The sequence below is a fragment of the Pongo pygmaeus genome, chromosome 1, assembly GCF_028885625.2.
Source record: "Pongo pygmaeus isolate AG05252 chromosome 1, NHGRI_mPonPyg2-v2.0_pri, whole genome shotgun sequence".
Taxonomy (NCBI): domain Eukaryota; kingdom Metazoa; phylum Chordata; class Mammalia; order Primates; family Hominidae; genus Pongo; species Pongo pygmaeus.
The window spans coordinates 90003701-90018886 of NC_072373.2; the positions used below are offsets into that span (position 1 = coordinate 90003701).

At 46.6% G+C, this 15186-nt stretch overlaps 1 protein-coding gene across 1 annotated transcript in view; it reads right to left on the bottom strand.

The window, feature by feature from the left end:
- ATP1A4 (ATPase Na+/K+ transporting subunit alpha 4) overlaps window positions 1–15186 on the bottom strand; it is a 36605-nt gene that overhangs the window by 8913 nt on the left and 12506 nt on the right. The window contains exons 7-18 of the mRNA XM_054449212.1: window positions 14757–15025; window positions 12445–12643; window positions 12094–12203; window positions 11759–11893; window positions 7728–7917; window positions 7411–7583; window positions 5451–5587; window positions 4907–5057; window positions 4420–4588; window positions 2924–3078; window positions 2568–2691; window positions 1501–1646 (exon numbers count right to left, since the gene is read on the bottom strand). Coding sequence (XP_054305187.1) covers window positions 1501–1646; window positions 2568–2691; window positions 2924–3078; window positions 4420–4588; window positions 4907–5057; window positions 5451–5587; window positions 7411–7583; window positions 7728–7917; window positions 11759–11893; window positions 12094–12203; window positions 12445–12643; window positions 14757–15025 — 1958 coding nt within the window. The remainder of the gene's footprint in view (window positions 1–1500; window positions 1647–2567; window positions 2692–2923; window positions 3079–4419; window positions 4589–4906; window positions 5058–5450; window positions 5588–7410; window positions 7584–7727; window positions 7918–11758; window positions 11894–12093; window positions 12204–12444; window positions 12644–14756; window positions 15026–15186) is intronic.

Consider the following 15186-nt stretch of genomic DNA (forward strand, 5'->3'; position numbering starts at 1 on the left):
CCTTCCCAACAATTCAGATTTGAACACAATTTGAGAAACCTGCAATTGGCTTGGTTTGGAGACATCATGGTGAAGTGGGAAAGTGCTGGTCAGGGATCAAGAGTCCAGAATTCAAGTCCAGCTCTTTTAGGGATTCACTGTGGGACTTTGAGCAAGTTACAGAATCTTCCTAGATCAGTTTCCTCATCTATAGAATGATGATAATTGACTGTGTCCTCTATGACACTACAATTCTAGCAATAATTGCTGTCATATGTCACCTGTCCCACTGTCTTAGAAATTGGGACAGGAGTATTCACAGATACCAAAAAAGCATACCTACTAAAATTCTTGAACACATATTGTTGGGGAGAGGGCTTTGGTTGGAGCCTCGTTCATCTTGGATATTAGAAAAGACAACTATAGAGAGGTATCCTCTAGGTTAAAAAGGTTTAGAATGATTAGGAAGGGATATAGAAAGAAAATAGGTTTTCAGGGTTGTTTTTTTTTTTCTTTGAGACGCAGTCTTGCTCTGTTGCCAGGCTGGAGTGCAGTGGAGCAATCTTGGCTCACTGCAATCTCTGCCTCCTGGGATCAAGCGATTCTCCTGCCCCAGCCACCTGAGTAGCTGGGATTACAGGCACTCGAGACCATGCCCAGCTTATTTTTGTATTTTTAGTAGAGATGTGGTTTCACCATGTTGGCCAGGATGGTCTCGATCTCTTGACCTTGTAATCCAACTGCCTCAGCCTCCCAAAGTGCTGGGATTACAGGCTTGAGTCACTGCGCCCAGCTGGTTTTCAAATTTTATATTTATTTATTTATTTTTTGAGACAGAGTTTTACTCTTGTTGCCCAGGCTGGAGTGCAATGGCGTGATCTTGGCTCACTGCAACCTTCGCCTCCTGAGTTCAAGTGATTCTCCTGACTCAGCCTCCCGAGTGGTTGGGATTACAGGCACGCGCCACCACGCCTGGCTAATTTTGTATTTTTAGTAGAGACGGGGTATCTCCATGTTGGCCAGGATGGTCTTAACTCCCAACCTCAGGTGATCCTCCCAATTCGGCCTCCCAAAGTCCTGGGATTATAGGCGTGAACCACTGCACCCAGCCTCAAATTTTAAACCATATCATTTGAACTCTCATGGAGGAAGAGTATAAGAGGAGAGGACCCAGCATTTATTTCTGGGGCAATCATGGTTGAAACCTAGGAAAAGAGAAACCGGCTCAGAAAAGTTGATATGACAAAGACTCCAAGGAGCCAAAGGACCCAGATAGGCAGGGCCAGACAACAGACAGGAGGAGCCAATCAGAATGAGCCTATGCTAAACAGAAGAAGATTTGCTGTTGTGGCTGAAGACTGAGGGCAAGTGTGAGAAGGCTCATAGAGGACTGAAGAAAAGGCATCAGCTCTGTTTGTGTCGTGCTTCCCTTCTTCCCTCTTAAAATATTTGCTAGACCCACTCTCCCCTGTCACTCTCACTCTTACTGGTCTCAGCTCCTACCTTATCCCTTCTACTCACCCACTGCTGTCCGTAGCTGTCCTCCAGGTCATTCAAGTATTTATCTTCCCAGTGGAGGCGGATGCCCAGCAGATCAGTAGGCCTAAAACCATTCTCAGCCAGGATTACAAAGTAGGTAAAGAATCCAGCCAGAGCCTGGATCATCCCTGTGAATGACAGAGTTGCAGGACAGGGAGCCTGGTTCAGGGAAGGGCCCCAAAAGGTAGGCCAGGGGAGGGCTGGAGGCTGGGACTTGCTTCTGGCTGGGCTGGTGTGTGTCTGAAGAGTAATGCGGAAGAATCTTACCATCAGCTCCCTGAGCCTGTCATCTCTCATCTCTGTGGGACTTTCCTTCAAGCTCTGACATTTGTTTCTAAACTCTGACCCAGAGTCAGCTTTGAATCGCATAATCTTAAAACTAAAAAGGACTTTAGAGGCCACTGATTCCCTCTCCCAATTTTTTTTTTTTTTTTTGAGACAGGATCTTACTCTGTTCATCACTCGACCTATTTTCTGAAATATCATTGCACCTGGAAACTCAAGAACAAAGACTTCTAATGACTCTCAAATGTCTGTCAAGGCTGACCCCAACACAAATGATATCTCTGTCTACAGTCTTATTTTTCACTACTTTATAAAGACTAAGGGCTCTACCAACCTGGATTATTCATTCTTCTCTAACTGTGCCATATGAAATTCCCCACTCCTTTGGTCTCCCACACCTGACCACACACTTACTAGTCTAAGCCCCACTCTCCCACACCAAGTTTAAGTCCTATTTCCTGCATAAGGCCTCTCTAGCTATCCTCATAATGGTGAGCCTGCTTGCTTTGTAATCCTGTAGCATGTTCTGTCTATACTCATTACTTGGCACTTGGAGATGCTATCATTTTATGTATGTTTGTTCCTTTTGTACTGGACTCTAAGTCAAGGGGAGATCAGAGATGAGTGGTTCTTTGTGTTTTCACGGCCTAGCACAGTTTGTTGCTGAGAAAATATCTCCCTGACTTCCAAACTGAGATGGCTCATGTTGCCAGGCAGGGGCAACCACTCCCTGCTCCCTCCACCCCTCATTCCTCTGGGCGCACCAATCTGTCCATAGGCCATGCCAATGAGACGGTGGTTCACCAGATTATCCGTCTTTGGGTTCCGTGGAAGCCTCTTCATGATGTCGCTTTCAGCTGACTCATAAGCCAAGGAGATGGCAGGGACCTGGAGGATGGAGGGTGGGGACGACAGCGGTCACAAAGTTCAGAAGGAAATCCAGCAGTAATTCAAGCTCTACCATCCTGTCTTGATGCAGCCTCAATCCATCTCGCAGGAGGTGCGAGAGCCGGGTCATAAGTGGGTTGTCATGAGTTTTAGTAAGATAGCTCCAGGCGGAAAGCAGGGAGCTTAGGAGGCAGAATTCTAGGAATCTCTTTCTCACCAGCTTGGCCCTTACCATGTCAGTGCCGAGATCAATGCAGAGGATGGTTATGGTTCCCAGAGGCAGGGGTATACCGAGGATGATGAACATCAGGAAGGGCGTGATCTCGGGGATGTTGCTGGTCAGGGTGTAAATGATGGATTTCTTCAGGTTGTCGAAGATCAGGCGGCCTGGGGAGGATGGTCAACCTCCTGTGAGAAGCCCTGGGAGAACACGCCTCCCTCAAACCAGCTCCGGGACAGACAGGCCACCTCAAAGAAGTGTCACAGTCCAGGAAAGGGTCTGGAGGTCCTAGACCTCCAGGGTCCCAGTATTCCTAAATTGTGTGCCTTTTAATCAGAGCCATGCTGTCTGTGTACTCTTTGTTCTTAGATTCACCCTAGTTAACGTTATCTGATCTCTGAAAATTAGCAGGGTTGGGCCTGGTTAATCCTGCAATGTTTGAGAATGTCAGTATAAAAGCCTTTACAAGATTAAGGCTGAAATGGAAACATCCAGGGCTTGGGACAGGCTTGTGTTCAAATCCCATCTTCTGCCATAGCTAGCTGTGACCTTGGGCACCCTCACCTCTGTGAGCTTCATTCCTCCTGCCTTGTAAGATTGCTGCATCCATCTTTGACTGCCTTTTCAAAGATCAAATCCCTCTCTGCACTCTCTGCTTGGTCTGTCCCACGGCACTTATCTCCTTCTACCACACTATGTAATTTACTTATTTTATTGTCTGTCATCCCCACTAGAAATTAAGTTACATGAGGGCAGGGATTTGTGTCTTTGTTCTCCCTACTGTTGTATCCCCAGCATCAAGCATAGTGCCTCCCACATAATCAGTGTTCAAACGAACTTACTGAATTGAGTGGATATAAAATACCAAGCAAAGTGTCAGGATTATACAAGGTTTCAATAAAATGGTAATCATTATTATGATGTGGATTGCCATATGTTTTAGTAAGATAGCTCCAGGCAGAAAGCAGGGAACCTGGAATGCAGAATTCTTGGTCCCTCCTGTTCGCAGGAGGGCATTCTCTTCACAATTCTCTGGGGAAGAGGGTGTGTAATTGGGCTTATGCAGTCAATTCATGGGTCAAGCTCCAGCTGATCCTGATGTATCACCATTATTTAGGCAACAGGTTCCTAGGGGACCCTCCTAAAGATTGCGGTGCATGGAATATTCCCAGGGGTGTGGCTATGTCTTGGAATTGGCTGTGGGCCTACTTGAATTCCAGTGAGAGGACAATGAAGATATTGTGTATACCAGAGTCTCAGTCTCCCTGATAGGAAAATAAAATGAATAAAGGGGACTTTTCTCCAATCTCATCAAAAGGGGTTGCAGATAGTGATGGTCTATGTACCAGCTGATCTAATTTGCAAAATTTTGTCTTACAGTGATTTTCTTCTGAGCCTGTACAGGCTCATGGAGGTTGGATGACGGGAAAACGGAAAGGGGGGATGTACACCAACCCCCACCTGAGTCCAAGGTTGAAGTCTCCACCCTGGTCACCCTGCCTCCTCACCCTCCTCCACCCCCGTGACAATGGAGGCAAAGTTGTCGTCCAGCAGGATCATGTCGGCTGCCTGCTTAGAGACGTCAGAGCCAGAGATGCCCATGGCAATGCCAATGTCAGCCTTCTTCAGCGCAGGGGAGTCGTTCACCCCATCACCCGTCACGGCCACAATGGCTCCCTGAGGAAGTCCAGACAGAGGGAGTGAAAAATTTATTGCATTAGATCCAGAACTAGTCCCAAAGATCAGTACGCTTTCTGCATCCCTTGTTTCCTGATGTAACCATGCTTGATCTAGGGCTCCTGTCCTTCTCCCACTCCTCCTGAGATATTTAAACTTTCAGGGAGCCCCCAAACTGAAGGCCACCATGGAGGTTCCAGATGGGGTACTCTCTGGAGTCTCCTCTAGCCCAGCCCACGTGTTCCTCTGCTTGTTTTGGAACGGGGCTAAGCCACAGGTGTTCTGCCAGTTTCCTTGGGGCTCCTTTTCCTTCCTTACCAGCCTCTGACATCCCTCGACAATGATGAGCTTCTGCTGAGGGGAGGTCCGAGCAAACACGATCTCAGGGTGGTTCTGGAGGATCTGATCAAGCTGCTTGGACTGTATGTCCTTTAGTTCTGCGCCATGCACCACAATGGCTTTGGCAGCACTGAGGGAAAATAATTTCAAAAAGCTAGTTTTGAGTGTTGAGAATTCACCAGGTGTCTCGGTGCCAATCTTGACTATAGCTTCATTGCTTCTTCTTTCAACCTAGTCTCCTCACTTGTCCTCAGCCCTATATTGTCCCAAAATTGACACATCCTATTCCCTCCCCACACTTTTGCCAACCACTCCTCTCTTTACCTCTTTCTTCATCTTGCTTCCTTTGAAAACCCACTGACATATTCACTTTATTTTCCTATTATGTTTTACTTTGTAGTGTAAACCCCACACATCCTACCTATTGAAGGAGACTCCAAGAACGTTAGTAAAGTGGCATCTGGGTAGGGCAGGCTGGGGATGGAGGGAACATGGCAGATCTTGAGTTCTTTAGTGATCTCACCTGGCATCAACCTTGCTGATAGGGATCTTAAGCCGGGCAGCAACTTCCTCTGCCGTCTCAGTGCCTTCTGAGATGATGCCCACACCCTTGGCAATGGCCTTAGCTGTAATGGGATGATCTCCTGTTACCATGATCACCTGCGTTGGGAAGGGGAGGGAAGAGGAGCAGAATCATCTTCAGAGCCTGGATCCTTCATTTTTCTCCTCTAAGAACTGACAGACCACTGCTTTTTTCAACAAGGGTTTTAGTCGCTCATTCCCAAGAACTTGTGGTGTAGACCAAAAACCATGCTACTGTGATTTCAACCCTTGGGAGTGGGTCAAGACCATGAGACCATAAAACAGGACAATTTGGGTCCTAAATTTACCAGGAATAAGCCAGAGATTTGACTATATTCAGAATTTCATTTAATTGCTCCAGAAGCTATTCTGCTTCCTTAAGTGCAAAGACAGAAACACCTACACATAGAACAAGTGGTAATAAAGGAATGTCTGGAATAATCCATCTGCCTAGCAAAATTTCATCTAAGGCCCAGTGCATTGAAATTCTCACTCTATCTTTCTTCTTTCTGTGGCCTCACCCTGCACCTTTGTTTCAGCTTGGTTTTGGATACCTGGTACCTAGTCCTGTCCCATTTCTACCCAAAGATGAATACCCAGGCCGCGTGCTTTCACAGCATTCGTTCCTGCCATATTTCAGCACTTGCCACACTTCTCTGTATGGTGATTGCCTGTTTATCTCTCTTCCCCACTGGACTGACAGCTCTGCAAGGGTGGCTTCCTTGTAAAGTTTCCTGCCGTAGCACAATGCCTAGCACATAGTAAGCCATGAACAAACAAATTACTGAATGAAGGAATGGAGGAATGATCACTACCTGGAAACCAATGCCCAGGGTTCCCAAGTCCCTCCCAGCACACATGGCCCAGACTGACCCCGGACAAACTGCCAACAGTCACAGGTCTAACATAAAGCCAGTTCCAACAGAGAACACCTAGTTCTCCTTAAATAACTCCAATCCCCCAAGTCTAGGAGCCGGAATATACAGGTAATCCAGAATGTAAGGTATGAGCAAGGAAGGTGTCTATATCTAAGCTGTAAAGATGTATATGATGAGTCTTAGAATTTGACCTGGGAAACCATGAGACACAGAACATCTCAGAATTTGAAGAATTCTATTGCTGCCATCCCATGAAGTTCAAGGCCCACCCTGATCAAAGAGGATTTTCTACCTCTGGGTTTGTTTTGAAGCTGAACTTTCACTCTTGCTCTGACCGATTTTTGGTTTCCAGTTTTTACACCTGGGCATATACCTCTTAGGGCAGCTGCTCACACCCATTGAAGATCCTTCAGCTCTCAATATCTCATTCTCACTATTGCCTGATCCAGGGCCCAGCCCTCCTAGCCTTACCCTTTTACCACCCATCTCGGCATCACATTTACACGACGTCTTCTAGCACTTTGCTATTCCTAGTGTGGTCTGCAGACCAGCAGCAACGGCATCGCCTGGGAGCTCGTTAAAAATGCAGTCTCTCAGGTTTCCCTGGACCTTCTGAAGCCAGATCTGCATTTCAAAACAACCCCTGAGGGATCTGCACGCACGTTGGTCTGAGAAGCACTGGGCTGGACACTGGTTCTCAAACTTCTCTGCTCACTGGAATCTCCAGGAAAGTTTTTAAAAATACTGTTGCCAGGATCCTACCCTGAGAGTTTCTAATTAAATCGGTCTGGGGTGTGTCCTAGATATCCGATTTCTAAAGCCTCCCTGGTGATTCTAATGTTCAATGCAAGTAGAATTCTAACTAGAGAGGAAACTTACTATTAAGTAAAAATCATAAGCCCAAGGAAACAGAAATCGGCTCAATTAAACTAAGATTATTAAGCATCTACTCTGCACAAGGCCTTCTAGTAGATGCTTCAACTTGTGACAGGTGAGGGGCTCCTGGGCTGGGCAAGTATTTACCTTAATTCCTGCGCTGCGACACTTGCTCACAGCATCAGGCACTGCAGCTCGGGGAGGGTCAATCATGGATATGAGGCCCACAAAACAAAGGTTGTCCATGGGGAAATTTATTTCATCTGTATTAAATGGGAATCCCTTGGAGAAGCTGCTAGGCAGATTCAAAAAGCAGAAGCCTGGAGAGAGACAGAGGGAGGGACCAGTAGTCATCCAGCATTCTACATTCCTATCTGCTTACCCCAACATCCTTGATTTCTCACCCCACGGATAATAACCATTTTGATGCCATTCTTTTAAAAACTTCTTCCAAAGCTCCTCACCTAGCACACGTTCCCCCAGACCTCCCAGTTCTAAATAGGCATTTTGGAAGGCTTCCTTCATTTCATCGTTCATTGAGTACTCCTGCCCATTCAGAAGGAAAGTAGAACAAAACTCCAAGATCCTCTCCGGAGCACCCTTCATCATCAGTACGTGGGTCTGGGAGCTGTCCTCCCGAAGGTGGATGGACATCTAGGGAGAGCAGAGGGAGCACTGATGGGACAGGAGGAGAGACCAAGGATCAGGGGCAAAAAGAAGGGGAAGGTTTCAAAGGTAAAAAGACAGACAATGTGTTTCATACCCCCATTTCTTTTGTTCCCTCCCCTCCCCAGTCACATCTTGCCCCAGGTTGAGCCCAGCCCCTCCTCCTTTTTCTAGCAAAGTGCAGCCTGGTATTACTTGCACAGGAATCTCTATTATCTTCTCAGCCTGAAGCTCCCTGGGGGCAGAACCAGGCACTCTCACTTTTCCCCTGCATCCTTGCCAACTGGATGGCGAGAGAGCAGAAACAGTAGGGCTGGCAAAGAAAGAAAGCAGAGTAGACAGGAAAGAAAAAGAGTCTGAAGGCCAGGTGTAGCGGCTCATGCCTGTAATCCCAGCACTTTGGGAGGCCAAGGCGGGTGGATTGCTTGAGGTCAGGAGTTCAAGACTAGCCTGGCCAGCATGGCAAACCCCCGTCTCTACTAAAAATACAAAAATTAGCTGGGCATGGTGGCTTGTGCCCGTAATCCCAGCCACTTGGGAGGCTAAGGCAGGAGAATCGCTGGAACCCTGGAAGCAGAGGTTGCAGTGAGCCAAGGTTGCGCTATTGCACTCGAGCCTGGGTGACAGAGCCAGATGCTGTCTCAAAAAAAAAAAAAAAAAAAAAAAAAAGTCCAAAGACCTGTGTTCTGGGGGCCAGCAAGAATGCATTATGACCTCAGGTCAGTCCGTTTAATTTTGCAAAATCTTAGTTCCTTCGACAAAACATAAAAGCCTCTGCCTTGCCTCCTTCATGGGGTTTTTTGTTGTGTTTTGTTTTTGTTTTTGAAGATGGAGTCTCACTCTGTCGCCCAGGCTGGAGTGCAGTGGTGTGATCTCAGCCCACTGCAACCTCTGCCTCTGGGTTCAAGTGATTCTCCTGCTTCAGCCTCCCAAGTAGCTGGGATTACAGGCACTGCCACTATGCCGGGCTGATTTTTTGCATTTTTAGCAGAGACGGGGGTTTCACCATGCTGGTCAGGCTGGTCTTGAACTCCTGACCTCAGGTGATCTACCCACCTTGGCCTCCGAAACTGCTGGGATTACAGGCACCGCCACTATGCCTGGCTGATTTTTTGCATTTTTAGCAGAGACGGGGGTTTCACCATGTTGGTCAGCCTGGTCTTGAATTCCTGACCTCAGGTGATCTGCCCACCTTGGCCTCCCAAACTGCTGGGATTACAGGCATGAGCCACCACACCTGACCCTTCATTGGATTTTTATAAGAGATAGTGTAGAAAATACTTTGAAAACTGTGAAATACAATCCAAAAATAAGTTAGTCATTCTAGTCCCTGGGCCTCTGTCTCCTAAAAGCGTGAGAAGTCTCCTGAGAGGGGCTAGCTAGTGCGGTTGGGCATGGGAGTCCTTGTGGCTGTGGTCGGGGAGGGAAAGGGCACATTCATGAAATGAACCCGAGGGGACAACCCGCAGCAAGGAGAGAGAAATGTGGGTTTTGCATTTCCTCTTGATCTCTGATGTATGAAAAGGAGCTCTCCATGGGGTTCCTCTTGTGATGGACAGGAAATGCCCGCTAGGTCGCCAGTTGAGAACAAAATCGACGCATTGAAAGGAACAGCGGGAGTGCAGAGGAGGCCAGACTGTACTGCCCACAGGGTAAGCAGGGTGGGAAACCAGTGCAAGAAACGTGGTTACAACTGTTCTGTTCATTTGTTCAGTTACATTCAAAATATGCTTAAGCAATTAAGAGGAAGAACCGTAACTCACTTAAGCAGAAAGCTGGAAAACGTTTAAAGAGCTCAGTTTTCTAAGTGCTCAGTAAAATGTGTTGAATAAGTGAAGGGCTCAGGAGGTGATGGCAAGACCTACTAGTAATCTGGTCACGGAAGAAAATCACATCTTGATAGAAAATTACATATAAAAGAGACGGAGGGAGAAGTCTGGAAATGCTGGAACAGAGCATTTTCTTCGTTTCATTTTTATCTCAGAGGGAAACAGACCAAGCTCTGCAAACCGCCAGCAGTCTCAGATGTCTCTTGCAAAGACTGGAGTCTCCACCTTTAGGGCAAGCTAAGGAAGGCAGCAAACTGAGGGCCTCCCAGAGCAAGTGCCTGCCAGAGTTTGGTGGCCAGTGGGACAGCCTGTCACACTCGGTGAACCACTGAGGACAAGTCTGCCATTTGAGCCGCATGTTCAGTAGCTCAGAAGAGGCACCAACAGAGTCCTTTGAGAGAAAGTCACTATTTGTTGGGTGCCCCAACAAATGCTGTGAATATGTTTTGCTTTTATTTTGAATCACATGAAGGGAGAGGTACCTAATTCTTTCCAGTTAAAGGCTATGCTGCCGTCAAAGGCCCTGCCAAGCCACAGAATTCCTGTCAGACTAGTGAGGCCACTAAACATCAGAAAAAAATGGGAATAAGTTTGCCATTTGGGCCTAAGAGACCTATTTTATTACATTGACTAAAAACCAGTTGAGACAGAAAAGGATAGATCTATTTAACCCTTACTTACTCAGTTTTCAGTGTAAAACTATGAGTAATTCAGTTAAAAAAAATTTATATAGACGCCAGGCACGGTGGCTCACGCCTGTAATCCTAGCACTTTGGGAGGCTGAGGGGGGTGGATCACCTGAGGTCAGGAGTTCGAGACCAGCATAGCCAACATGGTAAAATCCTGTCTCTACTAAAAACACAAAAAATTAGCCGGGCGCAGTGGCACATGCCTGTAATCCCAGCTATTTGGGAAGCTAAGACAGGAGACTCCCTTGAACCCAGGAGGTGGAGGTTGCAGTGAGCCAAGATCGTGCCATTGCATTCCAGCCTGGGCAACAAGAGCAAAACTCCATCTCAAAAAAAAAAAAAAAGATACCAGCAGACTTGGGAGTCTCATTGTCATCTTCTCTGAGACATTTTACCCACACCTGAATATCTGGCCTTTTCAGTAATGCATGGAGTTGAAGAATCTACTTCCCTGAGCAAATCATGATTGCCCTGTGGAACTCAGCTCGCGCCTGGCAAAGCTCCAGTTCTGATAATGCCACTATTCCTGATTCCTACCATAACCCTCTCTTCAGTCTGCCCAGATTCTACTTTGGAGAGAAAGACTCTTTCCTGTCCCTTCATGGTCCCTCACTCAGCATTTCCCCTGCTCTCGTCCACTCCTCCCCAGAGAGTGGACCAAAATGTTCCTGGGAAATGAAAAACTTCACAAACACGAACACACGTAATTAGTTAAGGTTACATAGAAGTAGGGGAGGCCCTAATCTAATATGATTTGTGTCCTTATCAGAAAAGAAGATACAAGACACACAGGGGAGAGGATCAGGTGCCAATGCAGGCAGAGACCCCTGATCGCCTAACCACTGGCAGCCACAAGAACTGCAAGTCAAGTGTGGGGTGAAAGGAAATACTTGATGGCTAATGAAATAAAGTGTCTGCAAATGCAACCTAATTCCGCAGTGGCAAATTTCCTAGTAGACACAGAGGGGCCTCCTAACAGCTGCCCATGTGACTCTAACATGACTTTCACCAACCAGCTTTTGCTATCTACAGACATTTCAGAGAGAATTTTATGACTCGCTTTTTCCCCAAGTGGCACAGCTCAGATCTCTGCATAGGACTGACTGATGCCTCTTCCTTTATCACCTGTTTCGCCTCTCTTTACCTGTTTGTCACGTTCTCTTGATGCGAGTCTTCTGTTAATTGGGATGCAGGTTCTACTGAGCTCCTCTGCTGCTCAGAGATGAAGTTGAAGGCAGAGGCAAAGCTCCCCTTTTCCCAATGATAAGCCCATCCCCCACCACCATTCTCCTACCTTTGTGGGTTCTATACCTGGTACTTGTTGGTAGAATTAAAGGGAATCTCTGCCACCTTGGGGTTTTTCTCTCTCATCTCTGCCACAGAACTGTAAGACTGCTCGATGAACTTGAGGAGGGCTGACTCGGAAGCATCACCTGTTGTGGCTCTCTGCCAGGATGGGGTTTGTATAGTAAGCCCCAGGGGCATGCTACCTGGGCATGAGGCATACCTGTGGCAACATGGAGAGGGGACAAATGGGGAGGGCGGGTACCTGGGGGGAAATTACTGAGCTCCAGGAGAGGATTTTTTGGGAGAGGGCAGGTTACACCCTGGACACTGAGGTACCCTCTTCCCCTTGGGCCTGACACCTTAGCAATGGGCAGGATCTCCTGATTAGCCTTAAAGTCAGCCCGGTTGCAGAGGCCAGCGATTCGGGCCAGGATAAACCAGGTATCAGAGCTCTTGGTAAATGTTTTTCCTAGGGAGAAAGAAAAGAAGAATTGTGAGCAGGGAATGAGAATTTTAAGCAAGCGGTTATTCACATCCTCTTTGGCACCCAGATACTTCACAGGAGCAGCATTTCTTTTCCTTCACACCTCCCTCTTCTCCACTCCACTTTCAGGCTCCCTCCTGTCTGTCTGGACTCACCATTCTCTCTCAGCTCACTCATCACATCCCCCAAATCCCTCCACTCTTGTTCCACCAATACCACTAGTCACCAGTCTGTTCTTCGGTGGTGTCGGCCTCATACACGGTCTTATCGAACCACATGTGGGCGACGGTCATGCGGTTCTGGGTGAGGGTGCCCGTCTTGTCTGAGCAGATGGTGGACGTGGAGCCCAGCGTCTCCACCGCCTCCAGGTTCTTCACCAGGCAGTTCTTCCGCGCCATGCGCTTGGCTGTGAGGGTCAGGCACACCTAAAGCCAAGAAGAGAGGAGAGAATACACACGGGAGATGTAATACTCACACCATTTTGCATTGTGGATATTTGATCATTTTTAATGCTATTTTAATTTTTTGTACTTATTTCCCTTTTGTTCCCACCTACTCTTTAAACATTTCATTTCTGGCTGTGGTAAAGGAAATTAGGAAAGTGACTGTGGTTTGTGCTTTATGGTAAGAGTTTCAAAAAAGAGTGTATTTTTTAAAAAATGTCTTTTTCTGTTTTTGTTTTTGAGACAGAGTCTCACTCTGTGTTATCCAGACTGGAGTGCAGAGTATGATCTTGGCTAACTGCAAACTCCATCTCCCAGGTTAAAGCGATTCTTCGCTCCCGAGTAGCTCGGACTACAGGCATGCACCACCATGCTCAGCTAATTTTTGTATTTTTAGTAGAGACAGGGTTTCACCATGTTGGCCAGGCTGGTCTCGGACTCCTGGGCTCAAGTGATCTGCGCGCCTTGGCCTCCCAAAATGCTGGGATTATAGATGTGAGCCACCGTGCCTGGCCAAAAAAGAGTGTATTTCTTTACCAGGGTATCATAGACAGGGATCCTCTTTATTCTCCCCTGGAATATTCCGCTCCCTCAGGATCTTTGCATCTTTCCTATTCAGCAATCTCTTTTTCATTCAAGTTTAGGCCACACCTCTTTAAGTCCAATCCTTCCAGGGACCACATAGATAGCTAATCTTTTATGGTGGTATAAGATGCTAGGTGTGGAGGGGATGTTGGACCAATAGTTCTTTTTTTCTCTCGAGACGGAGTTTCATTCTGTCGCCCAGGCTGGAGTGCAGTGGCATGATCTCAGCTCACTGCAAACTCCGCATCCCGGGTTCAAGCCATTCTCCTGCCTCATCCTCCCAAGTAGCTGGGACTACAGGCGCCAGCCACCATGCCTGGCTAATTTTTTTTTGTATTTTTAGTAGAAACGGGGTTTCACTATGTTAGCCGGGATGGTCTCGATCTCCTGACCTCGTGATCCACCCACCTCGGCCTCCCAAAGTGCTGGGATTACAGGTGAGAGCCACCGCGCCCGGCAGACCAATAGTTTAAACAAAGAATGTGGAGGAGATAACAATAATATCACAGCATTGAAAAGGACTTGAAAAATCATTTAAACGAAAAGACTTTTGTTGATTGTAAAGACAATGTAAGTCAAGTGTGAGGCAAGATTGTTTTAAAAGCTAATGAATTCTTAGGCTGTGGTTATGTAAGTATGGACTTCTAATAATAGGATTAGGGGTTATAATTTATTTACATAATATCACTAGTCCCTACATTTTTGTGCTAGTCCAAACACACCCCAAGTATTATTGTCATTTCTCTTTTAAGAATATTGACAAACTAGAGCATACCCTCAACAGGTGATCATCAAGACAGGTGGCCTACAGACCATGTCATAGGAAGAATGGCTGAGGGAAGAGGGATTACTTCACCTGCTACCACAAGAGTTTGAGGGGGCATAATGGCTACCATCAAAAATCTAAAGGGCTAGTCTGTGGAAGAGAAAGAATTGACTTATTTTGTGTTTCTTCAGCTGGGAAACTTAGGACAAACGGATTTATAGTTCTGCTTAACACAATGAAATTTAAATACAGCAAGCCAACAATGAAATGAATTGAGATAGAAAGGGGTGAGCTTCCCAATTAATAGAAATAATAATCATCTCCCATGGGTTTTATAAAGGATATTCAGCACTGGTTGAAAGGTTGAATTTATATGATCTTTGAAGTCCTTTCCTGTAGGATTCTATAATTCCAAATTAATCTTCCTCCATAAACTGATGAATAAATTGAGGTCTGGAGATGTTAAGTGATTTAGCCAATACTAGAACTCACTCTCAGTGACTGATAATCCAATGCATTTTCCATTGAAACTTGCTTCCTCTCTCATTGAGGAAAGAGAAGACACCAAAATATATGGGCAGAAGGAGTCAGTATAATATTGAGAACTAAATTCTTCCTGATACCTATGTACATATCAGGAAGACTCTGCACTTGAAAGGTTCAACAACAAAAGAGATGCTAGTGATCCCTTTTCCCTGGGGTGGTTTGTCCACCCTGAGGCCATTTTCCACCCTGTCTACTCACAGTGACTGTGGCCAACAGCCCCTCAGGCACATTGGCCACAATGATGCCAATGAGAAAAATGATAGCCTCCAGCCAGCCATAGCCCAAGAGAAGTGAGAGCACAAAAAAAGTGACACCAAGGAAGACGGCCACCACAGTGATCAGATGGATGAAGTGTTCGATCTCAGCAGCAATAGGTGTCTGGCCAACCGCCAGGCCTGATGTCAGGGAGGCAATTCTGCCTATCACTGTGGAGTCTCCCGTAGCAATCACAATACCCTGGGCGGTTCCTGTGGATGAAGCAGGAGAGGGCAATGTGATGTTGTGATATGATAAGAAGTATAGATATTGGTCTCTGCCCCCACTTCCTGACATAGAACTTCTAAAACCCTTAAAGATAGGGGTGCCAGGAGAATCTTTTGTTCTAATATTTGGTCTTTGACCCAGTTCT